Genomic DNA, 25046 nt, shown 5'->3' with positions numbered 1-25046 from the left:
AACATTCAACCAGAACAGAATGAAGAAACAAGAATTCAAAAAAATGAGGAGAGGCTTAGCAACCTCCAGGACAACTTTAAATATTCCAATATCTGAATCATAGGGGTACCAGAAGGAGAAGAGGAAGAGCAAGAAAAATTGAAAACTTATTTGAATAATGAAGGAGAACTTCCCTAATCTGGCAAAGGAAATAGACTTCCAGGAAGTCCAGGAACCTAAGAGAATCCCAAAGAAGTTAGACCCAAGGAAGCACACACCAAGGCACATCATAAGTACATTACCCAAAATGAAAGAGGAAAAAATGTTAAAAGAAGCAAGAGGAAAGGAGACAGATACTGTCTCCTTTCTCTTTCATCTTCAGTAATGAGTTCCCATAAGACTCTCAGCTGATTTCTCAAAAGAAACCTTGCAGGCAAGAAGGGGCTGGAAAGGAGTATTCCAAGTCACATAAGGCAAGGACCTATATCCAAGATTACTCTATCCGGCAAACCCAGCATTTAGAATGGAAGGGCAGATAAAGTGCTTCCCAGATAAGGTCAAGTTAAAGGAGTTCATCATCACCAAGCCACTGTTATATGAAGGGTCTTATCAAGAAAAAGAATATCAAAAATAAGAATAGTTAAATGACAACAAACTCACAAACTCACACCTCATAACTCAAAACAAACCTAAAAGAAAACAAAAAGAAAAATGAACTAAGGAAACAATAGAATAGGAAGAGATTCACAGAAATAGAGATCACATGGAGGGTTATCAGCAGGGAGGAGGAGAATGGGGAAAAAGGCACAGGGAATAAGCATAAATGGTAGGTACAAAATAGACAGGGGAGGTAAAGAATATTAAAGGAAATGGAGAAGCCAAAGAACTTATATGTATGACCCATGGACATGAACTAAGGGGGGAATGCTGGTGGGAGGGGTGGACAGGGCAGAGGGGAATAAAGGGGAGAAAAAATGGGACAACTGTAATGGCATAATCAATAAAATATATTTAAAAAACCAAACACAAAAAAACCGAATCCTCACACAATGCTGTTGGGAATTTAAAGTGGTACAACCATCTTAGAAAACAAGTTGGCAGTTTCTAAAAAGCATGTACACCATGAAGAAAGCCATCAACAGAAGGAGAAGGCAACCTACTGAATGGGAAAAGATATTTATAAGTGACATATCTGACAAAAGGTTAATCTACAAAATATGTAAATAACTCATACAACGCAACATCAAAAAAATTGAATCATAAGTGGGCAGAGGACCTAAATAAACATTTTTCCAAAAAAGACAAACAGATGACCAACAGACATGAAAAGATGCTCAACATCAGTAACCATCTGGTAAATGAAAATCAAAACCACAATGAGATATCAACTAACACCTGTCAGAACCGCTATTATAAAAAAAAACAACAAAGCGTAAGTGTTGGCGAGGATATGGAGAAAAGGAGATCCTGTACACTGTTGGGATTGTAAATTGGTGCAACCACTATGAAAAAAAAAGTATGGAGATTCATCAAAAATTAAAAATGGAACTACCATATGACCTAGCAATTCCACTTGTGGGTATTTATCCAAAGAAATTGAAAACACTAATTTGAATAGTTATATATACCTCTGTGTTCATTGCAGCATTATGTACAATAGCCAAGATATGGAAGCAGCCCAGGTGTCCATTGATAGAAGAATAGGCAAAGAAGATGTGTGTGTATATACAATTGAATATTACTCAGATGTGTAAAAGAGAATAAAATCTTGCCATTTGTGACAACATGGATAAACCTAAAGGATATATGCTGAGTGAAGTAAGTCAGATAAAGAAAAATACCATATGATTTCACTTATATGTGGAATCTAAATAACAAAACAAATAAAACAGAAAGTACACTAGCTTATGTAGCTCAGTGGGTTGAATGCTGGCCTATGAACTGAAGGTCTCAGGTTTGATTCTCTCTCAGGGGATGTGCCTGCATTGCAGGTCCAGTCTCTGGTCTGGGCATGTACTGGAAGCAATTAATTGATGTTTCTCTCTCGCATCGATGTTTCTTTCCCTCACTTTCTCCCTCCCTCCACCTATCTATAAATAAATAAATAAATAAATAAATAAATAAATAAATAAATAAAATAATGGGAATGTAATTACAGCACAGGATATATAGTCAATAATATTGGAATACCTCTCTATGGTGACGGACGGTCACTAGACTTATTGTGATGATCACGTCATAAGGCTATATATAAATGTCTAATCACCATGCGCATGTGGTATCCCTGAAACTAATATTATATGTTGACTACAATTAAATATATATATAATTTTAGTATTCTTACAGAAAATGTGAAAAATAAAATATAAATCATTATCTAAAACAGGGGTGTCAAACTCACTTTCACTGGGGCCATATCAGCCTTGCAGTTGCCTTCAAAGGGCAAATATAATTTCAACTCCTTAACAGTTAAGGACTAGTTACATTTATACAGTCCAAAATTATTTCAGCCCTTTGAAGGCAACTGCGAGGCTGATATGGCCCACGGTGAAAATGTGTTTAACACCCCTGATCTAAAACATGCAAAAGCAACACAAAACAAATAGAGACTACATAGTTTTTAAGTGTACATCAAATTTCCTAGGTCATAGGCAAATCTCAGTAAATTACAAAGCAAATTGGAAAGAACTAATATTGTACATGCCACCTAAAAAAAACACAATGTAATTAAATTTCAAATTGACTATAAGAGATTTTTTAAATTTAAGAACTTCAACCCATGAAGGGAATCACAATGTACTTTTAAAAGATATTTAGAACTAAATAATAGTAACATTAATATTAAAACTTGTTTTATTTTTAACTTATAAAAACAGTAAAGATAGTCCTGGTTGGTGTGGCTCCGTGGATTGAGCACCAGCCTGTGAACCAAAGGGTCACCCACTTGATTCCCAGTCAGAGCACATGTCTGGGTTGCAGGCTGGGTCCCCAGTGTGTGGCACTTGAGAGGCAACTGCACATTGATGTTTCTCTCCCATTCTCCCTCCCTACCCCTCTCCAAAAAAGTACATAAATAAAATCTTTTTTTAAAAAAACAGTAAAGATAAAAATAAAGGTGATAGTACTGAAAAGTCTAGAAAATACTGAATAATAAATATCCAGGGAGTGAAATGAAGTTAAAAAAAATTAAAACACAGACCAATAAAATAGAAAATCAAGAAAAATATAACAACAAAAGAAGAGCGGTTACTTTAAAAATGATAGACAAGATACTAGCAAGACTATCAGAAAAAGACTATCAGTACTGAACCCTAACCAGTGGGGTTCAGTGGGTTGGACATCATCGCAAAAAGCAAAAGTTCTGTTGATTCCTGGTCAGGGCGCACGCCTGGTTTGCAGGTCAGGTCCCAGGCTGGGAGCAAGTATGTGGCAGCTGATCCATGTTTCTCTTGTACATTGATGTTTCTCTCCCTCCCTTTTCCTGTCTATAAAAATAAATAAAATCTTTAAAAAGAGGGAGAAAAAAAAGAAAGTACAAAGTACATGATATAAAAATGAAAATGGAACATAACTTCAGATAAAGTAGACATTTTTTCTTTTTAAAATTTCTTATTAAATTTAAAGCCAGCCTTGGTGCATAGCCTGGTTCTTTCTGCACAGAAACAGGCCCAGCAGAAGGAGCCACATCTGTGGATTGCTGATTGCTTCAAACAGGTTGACCAGACCACTCACAGCAGCATCTGACAAAGGCCCAAACCAGAATCTTTGCAGATCTACCTATACACAGAAAAAAACAAGGGGCCAAAATGGGAAGACAAAGAAACAGACCACAAATGGAAGAACAAGAGAATCCTCCAGAAGGGCTAGATGAAATGGAGGCAAGTGATTGATCAGATTGAGGATGTAGAGTAATGATTATAAGGATAGTCAACAGCATGAAAAAAGACATAGAAACCATAAAAAAAAATTACCAGTCAGAAATAAAGAATGTAATATCTGAAACGAATAATACACTGGAAGGAATAAAGAGTAGGTTAAATGAAGCAGAGCACTCGATCAGTAATTTGGAAGATAACATAGAAAAAAACACCCAGGTAGAGCAGAAAAAGAATAAAGAATTTTGAAAAATGAGAATTTAAGACACACTTTGAACAACAGGAAGCATAACAACATCCACATCATGGAAATACCAGAAGGAGAAGAAAGCAAGCAAGGTTTCGAGAACCTATTTGAGAAAATCATGACTGAAAACTTCCCTAATCTGGTGAAAGAAAGAGACACACAAGTCCATGAAGCTCAGAGATCCCAAATTAGTTGGACCCAAAGAGGCCTACACCAAGGCACATTATAATTAAAATGACAAGGCTTAAAGACAAGGAGAGAATCCCAAAAGCCACAAGAGAAAAGCAGGTAATTACATACAAGGGAGCATCAATTAGATTGACATCTGATTTATCAACAGAAACATTTCAGGCGAGAAGGGAGTGGCAATAAATATTCAAGGTGATGAAAAACAAGGACTTACAACCAAGTCTACTTTACCCAACAAGGCTATCATTTAAATTAAAGGAGAAATAAGGAGCTTCCCAGACAAGAAAAAGCTAAAGGAGTTTGTGAACACCAAATCAGTACTGCAACAAATGTTAAATGGCTTGTTCGAAGAAGAAGGAGAAGAAGAGGAAGATGAGGAAGGAGAATAAGAAAAAGGAGGAGGAGGAGGGGGGAGGAGGAGGGGAATGATTAGGTGAGGGAGACAGAGGGAAATAGTCTAACAAGAAAACGGCATGAAATACATATCTATCAATAATCACCTTAAATGTAAATGGCTTAAATGTTCCAATTGAGAAACATAGTGTAGATAAATGGATAAGAAAACAAGACCCATATATATATGGTGCCTCCAAGAGACCCAAATCAAATTGAAAGATACCCACAGACTAAAAGTAAGGGGATGGAAAAAATATTTCATGTAAATGGAAAGGAAAGAGAACTGGGCTAGCAATATTTATATCCAATAAAATAGACCTTAAAACCAAGGCTATAGTAAGAGACAAAGAAGGACACTACATAGTGATAAAAGGAACAATCCAAGAAAAGGATATAACCCTTATAAACATATATGTACCAACACAGAAGCACCTAAATATGTGAGGCAAATCTTGATGGACAGAAAGGGAGAGATTGACAGAAATATAGTCATAGTTGAGCACTTTAACAATCCATCGACTTCGATGGAGAGATCCTCCAGAGAAAAATCAACAAGGAGAGAGCAGCTTTAAACGACACACTAGATCAAATGGATTTAATTGATATCTTCAGAGCATTTCATCCCAAGGAAGCAGAATTTATACACTTATCAAATGCACATGGAATATTTTCTAGGATAGACAACAGGTTAGGACACAAAACAAGTCTCAATAAATTTAAGAAGACTGAAATCACATCAAGCATCTTCTCTGACCACAATGCTATGAAACCAGAAATCAGTCAGAAGAATAACACTGAAAAACACACAAATATATGGAAGCTATATAGCATGTTATTAAACAACGAATGGGTCAACAACGAGATCTAAGAAGAAATCAAAAGATACCTTGAAACAAATGAAAATAAGGACACAACAATCCAAAATCTGTGGGACACTAAAAGCAACCCTTAGAGAGAAATTCATAGCATTATAGGCCCATCTCAAAAATAAATAAATAAATAAATAAGAAGAGAAAAGGCTCAAATAAAAACCTAACTTCATACTTAAAGGAACTTGAAAAAGAAAAACAAAGCCCAAAGTGAGTAGCAGGAAGGAAATAATAAAGATAAGAGCAGAAATAAATAAAATAGAATAAAAAAATACAAAAGATCAATGAATCCAAGAGATGGTTCTTTAAAAAGCTAAACAAGATTGACAAAACCTTAGCCAGACTCATCAAGAAAACAAGAGAAAATACCCAAATTAAATCAGAAATGAAAAAGTAGAAATAACAACTGACACCAAAGAAATACATAGGATTATAAGAAATTTATTATGAACAACGCAGTGCACTGGGTTGCCGCGACTTGGCGACTACCTAAGGCTCTGCCCCTTACTACATAACAGGCAAGCCCAGACTAAAAATATGGCCCAAATGAAACAACAGATCAAAGCTCCAGAAAAAATACAACTAAGCAATGAAGAGATAGCCAACCTATCAGATGCAGAGTTCAAAACACTGGTAATCAGGATGCTCACAGAATTGGTTGAGTATGGTTGCAAAGTAGAGGAAGACGTGAAGGCTATGCAATGTGAAATAAAGGAAAATGTACAGGGAACCAACAGTGAAGGGAAGGAAACTGGGACTCAAATGAATGCCTTGGGGCAGAAGGAAGAAATAAACATTCAACCAGAACAGAATGAAGAAACAAGAATTCAAAAAAATGAGGAGAGGCTTAGCAACCTCCAGGACAACTTTAAACATTCCAACATCTGAATCATAGGGGTACCAGAAGGAGAAGAGGAAGAGCAAGAAATTGAAAACTTATTTGAACAAATAATGAAGGAGAACTTCCCTAATCTGGCAAAGGAAATAGACTTCCAGGAAGTCCAGGAAGCTCAGAGTCCCAAAACGTTGGTCCCAAGGAAGCACACACCAAGGCACATCATAAGTACATTACCAAAATGAAAGAGAAGGAGAGAATGTTAAAAGCAGCAAGAGGAAAGGAGACAGCTCTGTCTCCTTTCTCTTTCATCTTCGGTAATGAGTTCCCATAAGACTCTTAGCTGATTTCTCAAAAATCAGGCAAGAAGTGGCTAGAAAGAAGTATTTGAAGTCATGAAAGGCAAGGACCTACATCCAAGATTACTCTATCCAGCAAACCTAGCACTTAGAATGGAAGGGCATATAAAGTGCTTCCCAGATAAGGTCAAGTTACAGGAGTTCATCATCACCAAGCCTTTATTATACGAAATGTTAGAGACTTATCTAAGAAAAAGAAGTTGATCAAAAATATGAACAATAAAATGACAGCAAACTCACAACTATCAACAACTGAACCTAAAAAAGCAAAAACGAAAAAAACTAAGCAAATTAGAACAGAAACATAATCACAGAAATGGAGATCACATGGAGGGTTAGCAGCAGGGAGGTGGAGGGGAGAGAACAGGAGAAAAGTTACAGGGAATAAGAAGAATAAATGGAAGGTACAAAATAGACAGGGGAAGGTTAAGAATAGTGTATGAAATGGAGAAGCCAAAGAACTTATATGTATGACCCATGGACATGAACTAAGAGGGGAATGCTGGTAAGAGGGGGGTGCAGGATGGAGGGGAAAAAGGGGGGAAAATGGGACAACTGTAATAGTGTAATCAATAAAGTATATATCTTTTTTAATGGATTTTTAAAAAGGTTTTATTTATTTATTTTTAGGGAGAGGGGAAGGGAGGGAGAAAGAGAGGGAGAGAAACATCAATGTGTGATTGCCTCTCACGTGCTCCTCTCTGGGGACCTGGCCCACAACCCAGGCATGTGCCCTGACTGGGAATTGAACTGGCAGCCCTTTGGTTTGCAGGCTGGCGCTCAATCCACTGAGCTACACCAGCCAGGGCTCAATAAAATATATTTTTTAAAAAACAAAATAACTCTGTAGTTCAGTTAATAGAATTGTTCTGATGTTAATTGCTCAGTTTTGATAATTATATTATGGTTATGTAAGATGTTCACATTTGGGTAAGTTTTCTCCAGGTATTTGGAAATTCTGTATTAATTTTGCAACCTTTCTGTAAATATAAAATTATTTCAAATTAAAAGGCTTTCTTTTAAATCTTAATGTAAATGTTGGAAATATAAAGTTAAGGCAATCTCTCAGAAATTAGATCAAAACAAAGAAATGGAGAATATGGAATAACAATAAATAGCATTTGTCTAGAAAAACTGGAAAATGTAAAAACAAACATGAGGAAATCATAAATGAAAGAATTCAAGAAAACTCCCCAGAACTGAAGAACATAGTGTCCAGATTGAAAGAACAAACCAGTTTCTAGTACAAAGACCAACACCAAGAAACATCATATTTCCAAATATGGGCATAAAGAGAAGATTCTTCAAACTTTAAAGAGAGAAAAATAAATAGGCCACACATAAAGGACCATAAATCAGAATGGCTTCAGACTTATCGAGGTGTTTTCAAATTTTTAAGATAGGTTATGTTTTTAATACCTATATTCACATTTTTACCCTGAAAGCAGAGGTGAGTTCTGTAGCAGACACCAATGTTATTACTTAACAATAACTGTACCAGTTCCCCACGCCCAGCTCCCTGCAGGTGACCTGATAGCCATTTCACCCTGCACACAGGAGCTCTGCTCCTTCCCCCTTCTGAGAAGCACAGATAATACTTTTGTTCCCTAGTCATTAACAATCCTTTAGAATGTAAATGACTGGCTAGCTCTGTTGTCCATCCTCCTTTAAAATGCAAACACATTGGGAAGTAAGGCTCTCAATCTTTAGAGATCTCTGGCTATTCAATGACTCTTTAGCTTGCAAGACTAGTCTTTCAACCCAGGTCCCACTTAAAGTTTGCTCAGAAGGCTCTAACTGTGCAGAATCACCAGAACATTCACTTTCTGGCATTATTTTTTGATCTACAAGTCAGCCCCCAGCCATCAGTAAGTATGAAGGTAAAGTGGATCTCAAAAGCTCACCTTCTATTCACTCCTCAGACAGAGGCTGTGCTCCTCCTCCAAAGCAAGAGAGTGAACCAAGAAAAGAAGACAGCAGGGGATCCAGAAATACTTAAATTTAGAATATAATTTTCATTTCTTTTAGATGTATCTCCAATGTCTGAGAATGTCCTCAAGATAAGCAGGAAAACCCAGGTTTAGTTCCGTTACATCAAGTGTGGTTTAAATTATTTTGCTAGGAGTTGTGACAGTTTGAGGACTTACGTACATTCTGTTCATTTTCAACAGTGGCACAAATGTGAGAGATGGTCACCGGCTCCCCAACCCTCCTCTCCTACTACCTCTCAGAGGTATTCAGGAACTTGGATCTTATGATCACCTTTGGTGCCCGTTTTAAGTTATAAGGCAAGCAAATTTCAAGTAAGTACGTTTAAAATGTCTGGCCCTGGCCAGGTGGCTCCATTTAGTTAGATGGAACATCAGCCCGTACCCATAAAGGTTAGGTGGGTTCAATTCCTGGGGTCAGGGCACCTATAAGAGGCAGCCGATCAATGTTTCTCTCTCAGATGGATGTCTGTCTGTCCCTCGCTCTCTCATTAAATACATACATACATACATACACACAGACATAAAGCTGAAATGTCTGGAGAAAATATGCAAACTAAATGATTATAAAACAATAGACTTGAACTCTGAAATAAGCTTAAAGACTATGTAGTACAAGCCCCTCCTTTAAAACAAATAATTTGCCAATTAAAAAGTAGGCAAAGGACCTGAATAAACATTTTTCCAAAGAACATACACAAATAGCCAACAAATATATGACAAGACACTAATCACTAGTTATGAGAAAAATATAAATTAAACCACAATGATATATTACCTCAAGTCTGTTAGAATGGCCATCAACAAAAAGACAAGAGATAACAAATGCTGGCCTGGATTTGGAAAAGACTAAACTCGTGTACTATTGTTTCCTCAGACAATTAAAAGTAGAACTATCATAGTATCTAGCAATTCTACTTCTAGGAATATATCCAAAGGAAACAAAAACACTAACTTAAAAATATGTCTGCACCCCTACTCATTGCGGCATTATTTACAGTAGTCAAGACATGGAAACAAGCTAAGTGTGCCCCCACGGGTGAAAGGCTAAGGAAGGCGTGGTACACACAGGCATACCTCGTTTTACTGAGCTTCCCTTTATTGCACTTCCCAAACTGTGTTTTGTAAAAATCGAAGTCAAGACCTTCCGTCAGAAAAAAGACTACTGGCTTTATTGTGGTAATCTGAAGCCAAACCTGTAATGTCTCTGCCGTGTCCCTGTATGTACAATGAAGTGTTATTCAACCTCAAAAACGAGGAAATCTACCATGGTGACCATATGGAGGCATGATGCTAAGTGAAATAAGTCAGACAAAGGCAAATACTGGCAGATCTCACCAACACGTTGAATCTAATTTGTAAAAGCTACCACACTTAGAAAAAGAGATCAGACTCATGGTTACCAGAAGCAAGGGGTGGGAGGAGGGGAGCTGGGAGGGAGGTGATCAAAAGATAAACTTTCAGTTTTAAGATAAGTAAGTACTAGGGATGTATAACAGGATGACTAGTTGGCACTGCTGTACAATACTTAGGAAAGTTAAGAGAGTAAGTTCCTCACAGTTCTTAATAGAAGGAGAATTATTTTTCTTTTTATTTTATCTATGTGAGATGATGAATGTTAACTAAATTGTGGTAAACATTTCACAATGTATATAAATCAAACCATAACACTGTACACCTTAAATTTATACAATGATGTATGTCAATTATTTCCCAATAAAACTAGAAAAATAAGAAAACTGTTGTGATCTCATAATTCAGTTTGGGAAAATAATTGTATAGCACTTAAAATTAATTCATTCCTTTTCTCAATGCCACATTTATTACAGACTATTACATACAGAGCGGGGTAAAAGTAGATTTAGTTGTGAGTACATTAGACAGAATTTTTTCTTGTATTATTATTAATTATTGTATTATTTTTCCATAAGAACAACTGTAAACGTACTTTTGCCCCACTCTGTGTAATCTATTTTTATGCTAATCTAGGCCAATTGATTCAGTAGCCTTCCAATCTGGTCACTATCTCCTGTTTCATATTTGCTGAGAGATTGCTGGAAGACTGCAGGATACAAGAGAACATCTCAGTCACTCCGAGACTTAGGAGGAACAGCACCTACACACATCCTTCATTTAATTAAATGTAAACAGCGTAAGAATGAAGTATAATTTTAAGTTCCTCATCAACCATCTCCATCTGTCATCCTGTTTAAGGTCAGTAATCTTTTAAATCAGTTATATCTAATCATAAAATATTTTGCAGCTAAATTTCCAATCTATTACCTATGGAAGAAATGAGTTTATCTTTTGAAATAATAAGAGCAGGGCAAACTGGGCAGGGAATCGCCATATGCACTGGAGCTGAAAGTAAGAAGAGCCACGCAGCTATCCCGAGGTGGTGACAGCCTGAGAGCAGTAGAGACAGAACCTCAATCCGACCTTTCTAGCACCTTTCAGAGAAGCGGGGTCTCCTAGCACAGATAACCACTTTTACAAACATAAAACGTTCATTTTGACACCAAAATAGATGGCCTTTGGTCTGGCGCGGTTTCCCTGGCTCACTGAATAGTGGGACACATGAAGAAAGCCAACAAGTAGCACTGTTATTGTGCAATCATCCATGACACCCTATCTACAGTTTTCCACATTTGGGGCACCCTCTAGACCCAAAGGAGGGTAAAACAATGTTGGTTTAGTATTTGGCTCCTTGCATGAGAAACCCCTTGGAGAATTCAAAATATTGGGACTGATTTATGATATAAACTTAGGGGCACTGTTTGCATAAATGCCTCTCCCTCCTCCTAACAGTGGACCGAAGCTGGTAAGACTGTGTGCAAGGCCACAGCTGCTCCTCTGCCTGTTCAAGGGCATTACAACATGGTGACTGTGGGCACAGGCCATGGAGGCAACTGGACCTGTTCTTCTAGCCTGGCTCTGGTAACGACTTGACATTGGTAGGACTTTTAACTTCTCTGAATCTTGGTATCTTCATCAGTAATAAGGTGCCTTAAAGTTGGCACAAAGGATAGAGATCATGTACATAGTGCCTGATACCTTTTAAATATGCAACAGATGTTTTAGGGGTCTTAGGGGATACCTGCTCATGCTCAATCCCCATTTCAGAGCTGCCGCTGACCATGCCCTGTATTGCTCATCAAGCTCCCTCCCCTAGGACTTTCTGAGTTAATACACCTTGCTCAAAGCTTCTGGAAGGCCAGGTTATTGGGGGGCGGGGGTCTAGTTTTTTTTTCGAATCAGTATCTTTTCTTGATGCCAGGATCTATTATTTTAAAGAAATAAACCATAGTCTCATATTCCCCTTTCCAAATTCATTATCAATGAAAAAAGTGAGAATCATTCTATGGAAATGGTAATATTTAACAAATACATTTTCCCAGTATACATTCAAAAAAGTCACTTGAGAATGTTTCTTGACTATGTTTTTAAAAACTCAAATTACTTTCTGAAGTATGTTCCAAGAACCAGATAAAAATACATACCACAGCAGATTTTTAAAAATTCTGTACATTTATGACCATTATTTGTAAATCTTGTGAAATTTTGTAAAACTTGGGAAGGTGACCAGTCAACTCCGTCCTGGATGGTGAGCTCCATGAGGGTAGGAAGAGTGTCTGCCTCGTTCACTGATCCATCCCCAGCATCAGGTCTAACGCCTGGCACATACTACACATTCAATGAGCATTTATTGAGTGGTTCTTTATAGAAAATACTTTTATGTAGGATTCATGGAAATGTCGCCAAAGAAGAAGTAGAATTGAGTTGGTGAACTCATGTTCTGAACTAAAAGAAAAATCAGAATTCTTGGGTGTAGTGTAAGACCCTGTGGGAAGAAAGTAATACATCATCCTACAATTCATATAAGCCAGAAAGAGAAAGGCTGGGTGTAGCCTGAAATACACCCAATACAGAAAAACAACATATAAAAAAATACCCCCCAAATACATGATTTCACAGGGGACTCGAGAGGCAGCTCCCAAAATTGCAGTGCTGGCTCTGGCACTAGACAGACGAGCAGGGAGCCACGCAGAGGCCAGTTTACACTTGACTGTATGCCAGTAACCTACTTAAACGATGGGAGATTACAAAACCAGAGAGAATCCTAAAATGAATACATTTGTGAGAAGAAAGCCGCATATGGGTTTAAGATTACACAAATACCAGGACAAACACAGCTTTCACAGACATTTTCAGTTAAGACTAAAGGCGATCTAGTCTACATCCTAGGGCTGAGGACCGTAAAACTGACACGTCAAAATCAAGAGAACTTCGGTCTGGCTCTGCTTCTCTACTGAGAATGCTCTTTCAGGAGGAAACATCCACCTAAAAGGCAGTGGATGCTGGGCTAAATATTTTGTACTGATTATCGTATTTAATCTTCAGAGCAGACCATGAGCTAGAATTACTAATTACTACTTTAAAAATGATAAAACTAAGGCTCAGGGCAGTAAAGAATGTGCCTAAATTTATACATTCACTGATAACCAGAACCAGGATCCAGTTCAAGTTGGATTATATGTCTTTCCACTAAACCACACTTCCCCCTAGTTATACTGAAAATATTTACATGAAAACTGGTAATTGGGAATACCTCTTAGAGACCATGAATCACACAACTGCTGAAACGTTACAATCCATCTAAATTACATCTAGAGCACTTAAAAGACCAGTATGATGACTTTTAAGGAATCATGGATAATAGGTGACGGGAAAATGCCACCTTCATTTCTAAAAACAATGCTTAATACAAGACTGAGTGCACGCTGGGAGGTGAGGCCAAATCTCTACTGCATTTTTATCTCTAGGAGCCAGCCCAGGGCCTCAATACATGCTGAACAAATGAAACAAGGTATGTCTACATCTGAACTGTTGTCAAGCACACGCCTGTTTAAGTTTCTTTTGAATAGTGCCAAGGGGCAGGAAGTACCCAGTTACACGGGGGTATACAAAAATGGACACAAAATTAAAGGAACAAGAAGCTATTAGATCTGTCTCAAGGTAAGAGTTCGGAGCATCAGGGAGGTAGGGAGTTCCCCATGACTGAAAGTGCTCATTGATTTCAGTTATTAGAAGGAAGCATCAGAATACATGTAGGCCCTCAGCTCTCACTGTGATGGTTGTCAATGGTTACCTCGCCTCCCTCTGTTTTTCTTGTCTCTCATACATTTGTGAGGTGTGGGAGCGTGGTGGGCTTGGATAATGAAGAAACTAAAGGTAAATGGCAGAGGGAAGGGAAAGTTCTCTACTGTCTTTCCTGGAAGCCTCAGCACCTTAAATTCCAAAACTCAGAACTCAAGATTAAAGCCCTTACATTAATTCTGCTACATGTACACAGGCTTTTATAGCTGATCTAGGAACTAATCACCAACAGCATTACTCAGGAAAACGTATCCAGGTTCCCAATGACTGAGGTAGACAACCTTATACAACATAACCCATTAAATGGAAACTACATAAATTTACATCATTCTCCTTCACCTCAATCTTTCCTATCGACAAAATAGGAGGACTTTATTGTACTACATTCACTTGATGGCGATCTCTGTAATTTCTACCAATTTTAAATTTGTGATCAAGTTAATTAGCAGGCAAATGACCTAAAGTTTAGATGTCCTAAAATTCTCTTCCTCAATCACTGCCAGTACAATGCAAGTTGGCATAAAAGGTGACATCAAGTTGTAGATATTCTTTGTTCAAAATAAAAAAGTAGGTGACTTTTAAACGACAAAGAGATAGCAACATTGACATTTGGAATTTCCTTACCCTGACATGACAGATTCAGTGTAACGACATTTCAGAATTAACCCCCCGCTGACTGGAGTCACCCTTGAATTGCCTAAAATGATGGTTTCACCATCCAGGGAACTACTAAAGCCAGCTGGGTGACAGACGGTCTCAACAATCCGGAGACAGCAAAGCTGCCACATCAGAACTCTGCTGCCACCAAGAAGACAAGCACCCTAACACACACGTGCGCCCAGTGCCGGTGGGAGAAATTACAACACAAATATATCTCTCATGCAAAAATAGGACAAACAGTATTTACATAATACAAATAAAGGACTAAAAATTAAGCTTTCTTTTTGGGGGTGCCACTGTGATTATGTGGTTTCAATAAGGGTTAATACCACATTAACTCGAAACTCTGAAAAACCATAAAGATGGTATAGAAAATGCACTTTGGTAGAAACCTGGATGTGTGAAAGGTTGTTATGAGAAAATGAAAACAGGAGTGATAGAATTATATTTTCTTATACGTACTAAAATGAAGACCCCAAAATGGTTTGTTCGAGTAGCTATCAACAGGATGTTAAATTATTTTTCTTCTGCTTTGGTTAAAACAGCCTAGGAATATCAATCACTCCCCCTTCTACTAATAGCATATAAACAGCGACAGGACTGCTTTTAGGATGGAAAAACAACTTTCGAGAAAAGAAATTAATTTTAAACTAAACATTTTACCAATAAATAAGTTTCTTAAAAGGTAGTATCTTCAACCAACAAGCTGAGCATAACCCATATACCAACTTAAAAAGTAAAATTTCTCCCAAACAGTAATTACAGGTATTAATGCAACCAACTGTGAAATGAAATTATTTTAATGTATCTTTAAAAAAACTATCAACCAAAAATAAATTTTAAAAGTCAACATTTTTCTAAAATTGTACATTCCAAAATAATTGACTAATGCTTTATTTAGAACATAATTCAAACTATTGTTGATATTTCAATATATTCCAAAAGAAACGGTTTAAAAAATTTTTCATACACCAAAATTGGAACATCATTTATAATTGTTACAGCTATGAAAAGGCAATCAACTCTACTTAAAACTGTAACCAGTGATGAAATATACTTCAAAAACATAAACATTTGGTCTGACAATCTTTAATATTGGTTAACAACAGACTGATGCTTCTTGCTGATGGAAGTTATTTTAATCCAATGTGCAAAAAAATGTGCAGCTGTCTACTTTTCCTTGAAATACCTAAGACCAACACTTCTATACTATTTACACACTTAAAAGATTTCAAATGTATTAATTTAAGTAATGATATTGCATCTCCTTTGCGGATAAATCATATGCTACAGAGAGCACAAAAGCTTGATAACATTGTTAAAGTTACACAAATGTATCTGAAGAGGCACACCTGCTCTTGTCCTAATTTCAAAATCAATTAAGAATTATTTTGATCTAGGAAATCTTGGAATTATTGCAAATGTGAAAACCTTGTCTCTGAGAGTCAGGTTCCTATTTACCCTTTTCTAAACCTTTCATCTCTGGTCCACTTCACAAACCCCACCCATTTCGGAGTGGCAATGCCCCAAATAAGAGGAATGAAGGAACTCAGCCCCCAGATCACCAACATCTCTGTGGATTTGCTTAGCCTTCCAGTCTTGTTACCACATTTTTGGGTTAAGTATGGGCAATCAATCAAAATGGATGGAAAGACACTTCAGCAAAGCAACCATTATTTGTCCACAAAAAGTGTAAAAAACGGTGATAGAAATTAACAAATATAAATTGAAGACCATTCCACATTTCCAGACCTTGTTTTCATATTAGTGCAGTGCTCTTGGTCAACCCCCCACCAGTATTTTCTGTGTCTACATTAAGTACTTTTACTAAATATTTTAAAATGCTGTTTTGACCCTAAGTCACATATAATTGGGAGTGGGAAATCAATTTACTCAATTATCACTCTGTGCAGTGCGTTCACCAGTGCAGCAGTGTAGAGAGGAATTAAAAATGGAATAGAAGTCTCTCACTTCTGAACTGGACACAGGAATCCTCAAACTGAAACCATAAAAAGAAGAGAAGGGGCGGGACTTACTGGCAACATTAATACTAGACACCAGACAGGACAGTGAAAACTGTTTGGTCAGAACCAATGAACGTTATTTTCTTGAAAAGTTTTAAAAACACCTAACCAGGCACTGCCTTAAGTCCAGTGAGTACAATGCTCCGTAAGTTAAAAAAAAAAAATACAGTGACCGATGCTCATTTATTATGAACAATGCAACCTCAGTCTCCATAGGTCAGGCAAAGTGTTCATGTCCCACCACCTCTAGCTACAGGCTATTGTTTCCAACTGCTGCTCCGCTTCGGCAGCCATCGCTGCCGCCTGCAACTGTTCTGTCTCGCTCTGAATGGCGCTGGGGGTAACCTGCTTCCTTTCACTGTGCATATTGTTCTCATGCCTTTTCAGATCAGATGCCTTGGCAAACGCCTTGGTGCATGAGCCACACACAAAAGGTTTTTCCCCTCTGTGTCTTCGTTCATGATCTTTGAGGTGGGACTTGTGTTTAAAGGCTTTGTCACACATGTGACATGCGAACGGTCTTTCATTACTGTGAACCCTCTCATGCTTCTTTAGGTCTGGGGCACGAATAAATGACTTTCCACACACCTCACAACTGTAGGGCTTATATCCCGTGTGGATTTTTAGGTGTTCTTTTAGGTGGGCCTGTGTGGTAAAACCTTTTGTACACATTTCACAAACAAATGGCCTGTCCGCTGTGTGGAGTTTTTCATGTTTCCTCAATCTGCCTTCGTCAGAAAAGGTCTTACCACATGCCTGACAGGCGATCTGCTCCCGATGATGGCCGTAAAGCAAATACTCAAACTTCATGTCACTGGCAGCAGTCGTCCAGCCTGGTGTCTGTTCATCCTTCACTTCACTCATTCCATCATTAAATGTTAAGGCTTGAGGAGTCTGGGACCCCAAATCTTTCGATTCTGGGGTCTCCATGGATTCTACTTCCTGGCCGTAGCAATTTACTTTTCGAACTTCCTCACTCCCCAGCTCCTTCAAGATCGCTTCCTGAACCCTGAGCGTAGTTGTAGGCGACTTGCCGTCCTCCTGACTCGGCGGGGTGCCTTCTACGGTGTCATCAGAGGGGCTGTCATCTTGATCTCCAATTTCTTCCACATCATCATCCTGTGTATCAGCAGCATCTCCAATGGGGCGATTTATTTTGAGGCAATACTTAGTTTTGGACTGGCCATTATTTTCATCAGGACTAGACACGTCACGCTTCTGAGAACAGAGTTTATCCAAAAATCGGATACCAAGAATCTGACCTGATGACATCATTAAGTTAACATCTTCTTTTTTCACGGAAATCTTTGCTGTGTACATGTAGTTCAGGACCTCTTCAAAGATATCAGAACGAAGAAAATCTATTTCTATGACTGAAGAGCTATCAACCTCGAGCTTCTTAAAGAGCTTCTTAAAGTAGGTGCTGCAGGCGGCAAGAACACACCTGTGTGCTCTGAATTTCACATCTTCAACGACAATAGCAATATCACAAAACTCTCCTTCCAGGCGCTGTTCGTTTAGTGTTTTCAGAAACAGAGTTTTATGATCATCGTCATTATATTTAATGGTTTCAGACATACTGATGAAAAACTCCTACAAAAAATTTTTAAAAAGAAAGTTTGATAATTATGAATAACACTTTTTCATACAGAAAACAGACAGATTTTCATTTCCTGATCCATCTTCAGTACCGAACAATTTCAAAAAGTCATTATGAGTGGTTTAAGCATCAGTAGAAAAGACATCCCATCTGAGGGATTTCCATATTGTTACTTCTATTTCATTTCAGTTTACAAAGTATTTGCCTAGTTATAATTATGGCCAACTTTTACTAAGCACGTAATACATACCAGGCGTTGTTCTATGTGCTTTGCATGTCTTCACAAATGTAATGATCAAACAAACCCATGCGACAGGTATTATTATCTCCACCTCATAGATGAGGTTGGCAACCTGCCCAATATTCTAGTTATTTAGTGGAGAGCTGGACTCAATTTCAGGCAATCCAGCTCCAAAACCTGTGATTCCTGACAAGTAGAGGTAATAATGACAATTCGGTTTCAAGGTTTAAGAAACAGTTCTGAGGCAAAGATCCACTAGACCTGTCTGGTGCACCTACTCTATTTTCATGCAGAGAAAGACTCAGTAAAACAACTAACAGCGTTCAGTGTTCTACTTCCTAGACAGAACTGACAAATCAGGGTTGCAGAGCTAGAAAGGGGTATCACTGCCTAAATATTCCATTTGGTGTTGTCTTCTAGTTTTTCCACACTGGTTTTGGGCCAATGAATGAGAGCTTAGGTTTAATATGACCCTCAAAGAATCCGGTGACATTTGGGAAGACAGGCGATAAGCAGCTTCATTCCCCCTGGATGCCAATCTATCTGCATCCAGACAAAAATGTCTTCAAGATTAGATGTACTTGACAAGGGCTGCAAGTATTTTACAAGCAAAAGGAATTTAGAACTGGCACAAAGGACATCTGTCACAACATTAAAGAAACTGATACTTTTAAAAAGTATTCTAATTTATTTATCTTAGAGAGAGAGAAAGGGAGAGAAAGAGAGAGAAACATCAGTTTGTTGTTCTACTTATTTATGCATTCATGGGTTGATTCTTGTATGTGTCCTGACCAGGCATTGAACCTGCAACCTTAGCATATCAGGACGATGCTCTAGTCAACTGAGCTACCCAGCCAGGGCATGAAAATTGATCTTTCCAAAATAATTTATTCTGCTTTCATTTCAAACACATTGTTTTCCTTTCATTCAACACAAAATAAATGAGGAAAATAGACATTTCCCCCCAGAGAAATATAAGTGCTAACACAATTGATATATGTGTATATACCTATATACATATTTTTTAAAGCAAACACTGAATCATAGTTTCAAGATTTAATATCCAAAGTTATAGTTACCATGAACAACTCAGGCTATTGTCTTAATGCTTGAAACACCAAATTCTTCAGATCAGAATAACTGATCAGGGGCACGCCCGTCCTACAAGAGAAAAGGACATACAAGAGTAAGGTAGGATCTTCCTGTAACCCAAATTCAAAACAAGAATGTTTTTTAAAAATAAACTTTTCTTTCTTGTCCTGCCACTTGAACATGTACCCATTTTCAGGATGGGGACAGAGAGGAGGGTGGCTGGCGGCATCAAGTCCAGCTCTGAGCGGAATTGAAGGAGAACAGGTAAGGGCTGCAGCACTGAGGGTGTGGAAAGACTGCACACGGAATCAGAGGATGCACTGGAGAGCTGCCAAAGAATTTCTCCTCACAAACAAAGCCCATGTACAGGTGTTGATAGCTACATAGATATCAGAAAAGGCCAGAAAGTGCCTCCTGCCCCAACCATTTCCTGCTAGGTATGTAGCCCTCCACATTTTCCTCTAGGCTCATATAGAGGGCATATCTATTTTTATAAATACAGAGAGAGTTATAAAAGTTCACATACCCAACAGTTAATATTGGAGGAAACAGTAGCTGCTTTCTTCTTCCTACACTTCTGTATGATGTAGCACATCATTTAGCCTGCATCTGAGAACTCTAGGTGTTTTCCACCTGTATCCCTACAGACAAGCTCAAAGATTTTAGCTTTTTTTTTTTTTTAATTTTAACTCTTACCATAGGGACTCCATCCTGCAGACCAATATCCTGAAAAATATAAAAAGTTTCTCCTACTGAACAGATAAGGGACTGGGCTGCAACAGCCTTACGCAGAAACTGCAGTGCAAAATCGAATCGAGACCAAAATTCTGAAAACTATCAAAAAGTTCCCTCTACAGAAAAGCAAACACAGCACTCAGCTGCCTTAAAGCAGCAGGGAATTTTCTTGTCTGCAAAGTGTGAGGATTGGGCAAAATTAGTTCTAGGGATGCTTCAGACTTTCTTTCTTAAATGGGACCTGGTCTGTAGTCACCGCCCCCCCCCCCAAAAAAAAAGCAACCAGGCCAAACTTCTACCGGGTCACTTCCTACTGTATTTCAAGGCTTGTGGGATAAAAGTGCATGGACTAGAGAGAGAAGCAGCCGTATTGATCAGTGTGCTAATTTTTTTTTTTTTTTTTTTTTTGCCTTTTTTGGCCAGGGTGTTATCTGGCCTCCACTCTCAAGGTCTCTGAGGACCACTTTTTTTCTACTGAGATGTTCCAATTGCTAAGTTCAGGTGCGTCAAACTGGAGGATACCCATTGCCAGTATGTGTAAGTGGTGAGAAAACTGTAGCTTCAATTACACCTCCATAACAAAGCTGCCCCTTTATTACGGCTCTCAACACCGCTGGCGAACCCAGTCGCCTTAACAGGGAGTGGGGGCTCCAGCACAGCCAAACTTGCATAGACAGCCAGCCGCCTCCTCGACTCCAGAACAGCCGCGACAATGGCGGCGGCACGACTTCCCTGTCCAAAGCTCGCAACTTCGGGATGGGGATAAAGAAAGAGAACGAAGCGCAAGAGCTATCCAGCCTCCAGAGCTTCTCCAAGCCATCCTCTCGTTTCTTTCTGCCCGGAAAGTGGGGGAGTGTATAAGGCCGTTTGCATTTCTTCCCAAACAAAAGCTCCGGCCTCGGAGCCGGAAGGTGAAAGAGTGACTTTCCCTTTCATAATCAGGCTTCCCGCGCAAGCTTCTGGCCTCCGCTCCGAGCGCAAGAGGAAGAGCCCACGGCGGTCCCGGCAGCGGCAGCGAGCGGGAGCGGGCGTGTGGCCCGTCTCCGCAGCCCCGCGCCGCGCCGCGCCGCGCCCCGTACCGCCCGCGAGCCCGGAGCTCGCGCCCCGCGCACTCCCTGGCCGGCTCGCGCCGGGCCCTCCCCCGCCCTCCCGCGGCCGGGGGCGGGGGCGGCGCGCGGCCGGCTTCCCAAGCTCGGCGGGCGCACCCGGGAGTGCGAGCGTGGGGGTCCCGGCCCCCTCCACAGGCATATGGGGGCGGTGCGGTGGGGCCCCCGGCTCTGAGGGGCGGCGCCCGGAGGGCCACACTCGGCGCTGGGCTCCGGGCCGTCCCAACCCTCACCGCGGAGCACTGCGGAGATGCGAGCGAGAACGGCCGTGAACTCTGCCACCAAGGCTCGGCGAGCGCGCGCGCGGGGCCGCTGCGGCCGCCGCCCGGCTACTGTTCCAGCCTGCTCACCGGCCTGCGCAGCACCCAGAACGCCCGTTCCCCACGCCCGGCCCAGCCCCGGCCCACGCCCGTTCCCGCTCGCACCGCGCCGCCGCCGGCCGCCTGCACATCCTGGAGCTGGCTGGTGCCCCAGAGCGTGGCGAGAACGCGCTTCTTCCGGGCCGCCCCGCCGCACCAGCCGCAGGCTGCCCCCGTGCCCGCCTCGCTGATGGCCCGGGCCCCTTCCGCACCCCCGGCCCGCGCTTACCTGCAGCGTGGCACAGCCACAGACACTCGCCGTGGACTCCCCGCGCTCGCACGCAGGCCGGGGACGGGATGGACGTGGGACACGGGGGCACGGTGGGTGGCAGCGTGTTTTGGATTTTTTTTTTTTTAGTTTGGGGAGGGGGCGGGGTGGGGGGGGAAATCGTGCACGTCCCTGATGGTAGCAGCCCTCCTCCTGCACGAGCACAGAATGTCTACCCGGCCTTGAAAACCCCCACTGGCAACCCCCCCTTCCCGTGCATGCGCGGTGCGGGCTGGGAGGAAGGCGCGCCGCCGGCTTGCGCAGGCACGGAACCCAACTGGGCCTCTAAATTGGCGAGCAGAGAAAGGGTTAATCCGGGCCTTTGCGATGCTTTCGTTAGTCTACGGGGCCGCCCCCATGAGGGCCCTTGCCTGCGCACGCGCGCGCACGCGCGCAGCTTGGGGCGCGCGGAGCCCGCGCGCGGGAGAAGGGGAGGGCGGGGCAGGGGCGGGGCCTTGGGAGCAGAGGAGCGTATGCACGAGCGCTGCTCTCGGGCACCCGCCCCGCCTAGAGCTCCCGCCTCCTGCTCCGTCTCCTGAGCTCCCGCCCGCGCCTGGCGACTGCTCAACGCTGGGGACGCGGGATCCCGGCGTTCCCGTGCGTGTGCACGTGCTTAGAGCTGTACCGCCCTCGGGCGCGCGCCAGCAGGGCGCTGCAGCTGCGGGCTTCGCCTTCGGCTATGGGGCGAACGCCGGGGGCACCCTAGCCCTCCGTGTACACCAAATGACACCGAGACTAACGAGCATTGGGTCTTGGGTGGTGTCGGTGCCGCGTAATGTATACCCGGGAAATGGTAGGCGCTCAATAAACGTTTGCTGAACAAATAAGAAAAGTGACATCTTTTATTTCCAGAGTAAGGGTCGATCCCAGTCACCCAGGAGAAAGGTGACTCACCCCTAGAGATCTGGATCCAGCCAAGCCCGCGCCCGACTTCCAGCAATTACCCAGACATTCGAGGAAAAGTCGCGAGAGGCTGGAAGCCCTAGTGCGTCTCCAGCAGTCGTGAACCTGAACTGATTTTCATTTGCACCTCCCTCGAGGGCTCCACTAATGTAGCACAATTCTTACATCCCTGTTCAACAAAAGTAATGGCTCCATTGCTGTTGAAACCATGTCTCGTTCTCTCTAACGAAGTGGCTGGGCCTGTGCCCGCTTTTGAGACCTGAGAAATCCCTCCGGCGCCCGCATTTTTTGCTCACCTGAATACAGTATTTTGGACAGCACTACCTCATTGCTTCAGAGTCGCTCACACTCGTAATTTAACATCTAAAAATCAAAACAGGACCTTCCTCTTGGGCTTGCATGAAAATTACATGAGATAATAATGCTTGCAACCAGAACAATGTAAACATTTAAAAATAATATTATGATGGGCTGTATTCTAAAGAAATTTTATCTGGCCTCAGCTGATTTGGGATTATTAACTGACATTAAGTTTCAGTGTTCCACAAGGTGCTTTTGAACACATCGTTTTTGATGTTCACAAAAGCAGGGTGATTAACAGGTGTATTGAACAAAGCAGGAAAGAATAGAGCAGTTCTAGAGTCAGACATGTTAAATATTGGGTACCTTGTTTAACTTCTCTAAACCTTAGCTTCTTGTTCTCTGAAATGAAGATAAGAAAAGCACCCAAAGGGCAGTTGTGAGAATTAAATGAAATAATGCTCATTTAAGTGATTAGTTCAAATATTAGCTAGGTGGTGTTAAATGACCTGCCCGATCTGCATAGATGGTGGATTTAAGTGGTATAGGACTAGAATGGATAAAATTTATACTCATAGTTGATATCTTTGTGGTCAGGTTCCTTCTGACACCATGGCTGGACCTGTTTATTTCAATCCTGTCTATGTTTTGCATTCATATAGCGGGGATAATAATAGTACTATATCATAGGATTATGTTATGAAGCAATAAAACTGTCACTGCATTTAGCAGTGCATGGACATGACTAGCACTTAGTCATGGTTCATTGTCTGCTGCTGCTCCCCCTTCTCCCATACCATATAATTGCATAGGTTTATGTACCTTCTGAAGATATTTTTTATCTGCCTATTATGTAAAGACAGCCTTATTGCATACACCTAGGTAAAGTCTTTCCAGGATTTGACTAATCTGATTAAATTAAAACAGTTCAGAATTCTCAAGCACTAGAATGCATATCTCAAGTGATGGATTCCTGACATCTTGGTTTTGCATCTATTAACCCTCTTCTCATATGTCTTATACTCACATCACCTAAGCTTTTCCTGGCTGTCTCTTGCTTCATCGGGATCATAGGAATAAGTCTAAATTAAAGGGGCAACTCCAAGGGAAGGAGGAGAGGGACGGGAAACCACAAAGAAAGGGCTTGGTTGTTACCAGATAGTCGTAGACTTGGAGCAGGTCTGCCTGTAGTGTGTGGGTTCCTGACTTTGTGTAGGAAAGGTTTCACAATATGAATCCATGTGATTTTGAGAACACCTGGGGACAGTGCAACAAAGGAAAAATTTAGGGTGGAAGAAGTAACAGGACAGAGCTGAGGCAGGGCTCGTTTGGCTCCCTAGAAAAGTTACAGGAAGGAAGTGAACCAAGGAGGGACGGCTGTTAGCGCACCTGTAGTCAGAGGAAAAGGGGCCCAGGAGACAGGCTCAGGGAGTAAGGCCAGGTGGAGCTGCCCCTGCCACTGCCCTCCTGGCTGCAAGTCTCCTTGAGGCCCTTAGAATTTAGGAGGAAGTAAAAAGTTCATGCCCAGGAAGGGGCAGGGGCGTGCTCTAGAGTGAGCCCGGGCTGCATCTTTGCGCTGAGGGCTTTTCTGCAGGTGAGATTCTTAGGGGAGAGTTTCAGCAGAATATTCACTAGCTTTCCAGGTGCATTTTTAGTATGCTGATATGTCACCTAGAAGATGAGCATATAAGGGGCATTGGGGAATGTTCTTTGGTCTGTATACTGTTTCACTTTTATCTTGAGTCTGGCTTTTAATGGGGTTTTTGTTATTTGTTCCTCTGAGTTCATGTGTCCTTGGGTTTAGCTGGTACAAATGGCATTAATTGGGTCTCTGTTCTCTCTATTTCCCAGACCAGGGGGATTT

At 41.0% G+C, this 25046-nt stretch overlaps 2 protein-coding genes across 6 annotated transcripts; one reads left to right on the top strand and one right to left on the bottom strand.

Moving 5' to 3' along the window:
• Positions 1–15675: 15675 nt before the first annotated feature.
• Positions 15676–22079, bottom strand: ZBTB14 (zinc finger and BTB domain containing 14). 5 transcript variants are annotated; one of them, XM_053913270.1, is made up of 3 exons: positions 21941–22079; positions 19499–19580; positions 15676–18171 (listed from the first exon to the last, which is right to left on the bottom strand). In XM_053913270.1, the coding sequence occupies exons 2-3, from the start codon at positions 19499–19501 to the stop codon at positions 16825–16827; spliced, it is 1350 nt and encodes a 449-aa protein (XP_053769245.1). In that variant the 5' UTR covers positions 19502–19580; positions 21941–22079; the 3' UTR covers positions 15676–16824. The 5 variants fall into 5 exon arrangements, with proteins under 5 accessions (XP_053769245.1, XP_053769246.1, XP_053769247.1 ...); XM_053913271.2 differs by lacking the exon at positions 21941–22079 and adding an exon at positions 21778–21808; XM_053913272.1 differs by lacking the exon at positions 21941–22079 and adding an exon at positions 21586–21719.
• Positions 20959–22894, top strand: LOC128779355 (protein VASP homolog). Its single transcript, XM_053912247.1, has 3 exons — positions 20959–20980; positions 21189–22032; positions 22832–22894. Exons 1-3 carry the CDS (start codon positions 20959–20961, stop codon positions 22866–22868), a joined length of 903 nt encoding a protein of 300 aa, XP_053768222.1. The 3' UTR covers positions 22869–22894.
• The last annotated feature ends 2152 nt before the right edge of the window (positions 22895–25046 follow it).

The sequence above is a fragment of the Desmodus rotundus genome, chromosome 10 (assembly GCF_022682495.2).
Source record: "Desmodus rotundus isolate HL8 chromosome 10, HLdesRot8A.1, whole genome shotgun sequence".
Lineage (NCBI taxonomy): Eukaryota > Metazoa > Chordata > Mammalia > Chiroptera > Phyllostomidae > Desmodus > Desmodus rotundus.
This window is presented reverse-complemented; position numbering and strand designations above follow the sequence as displayed.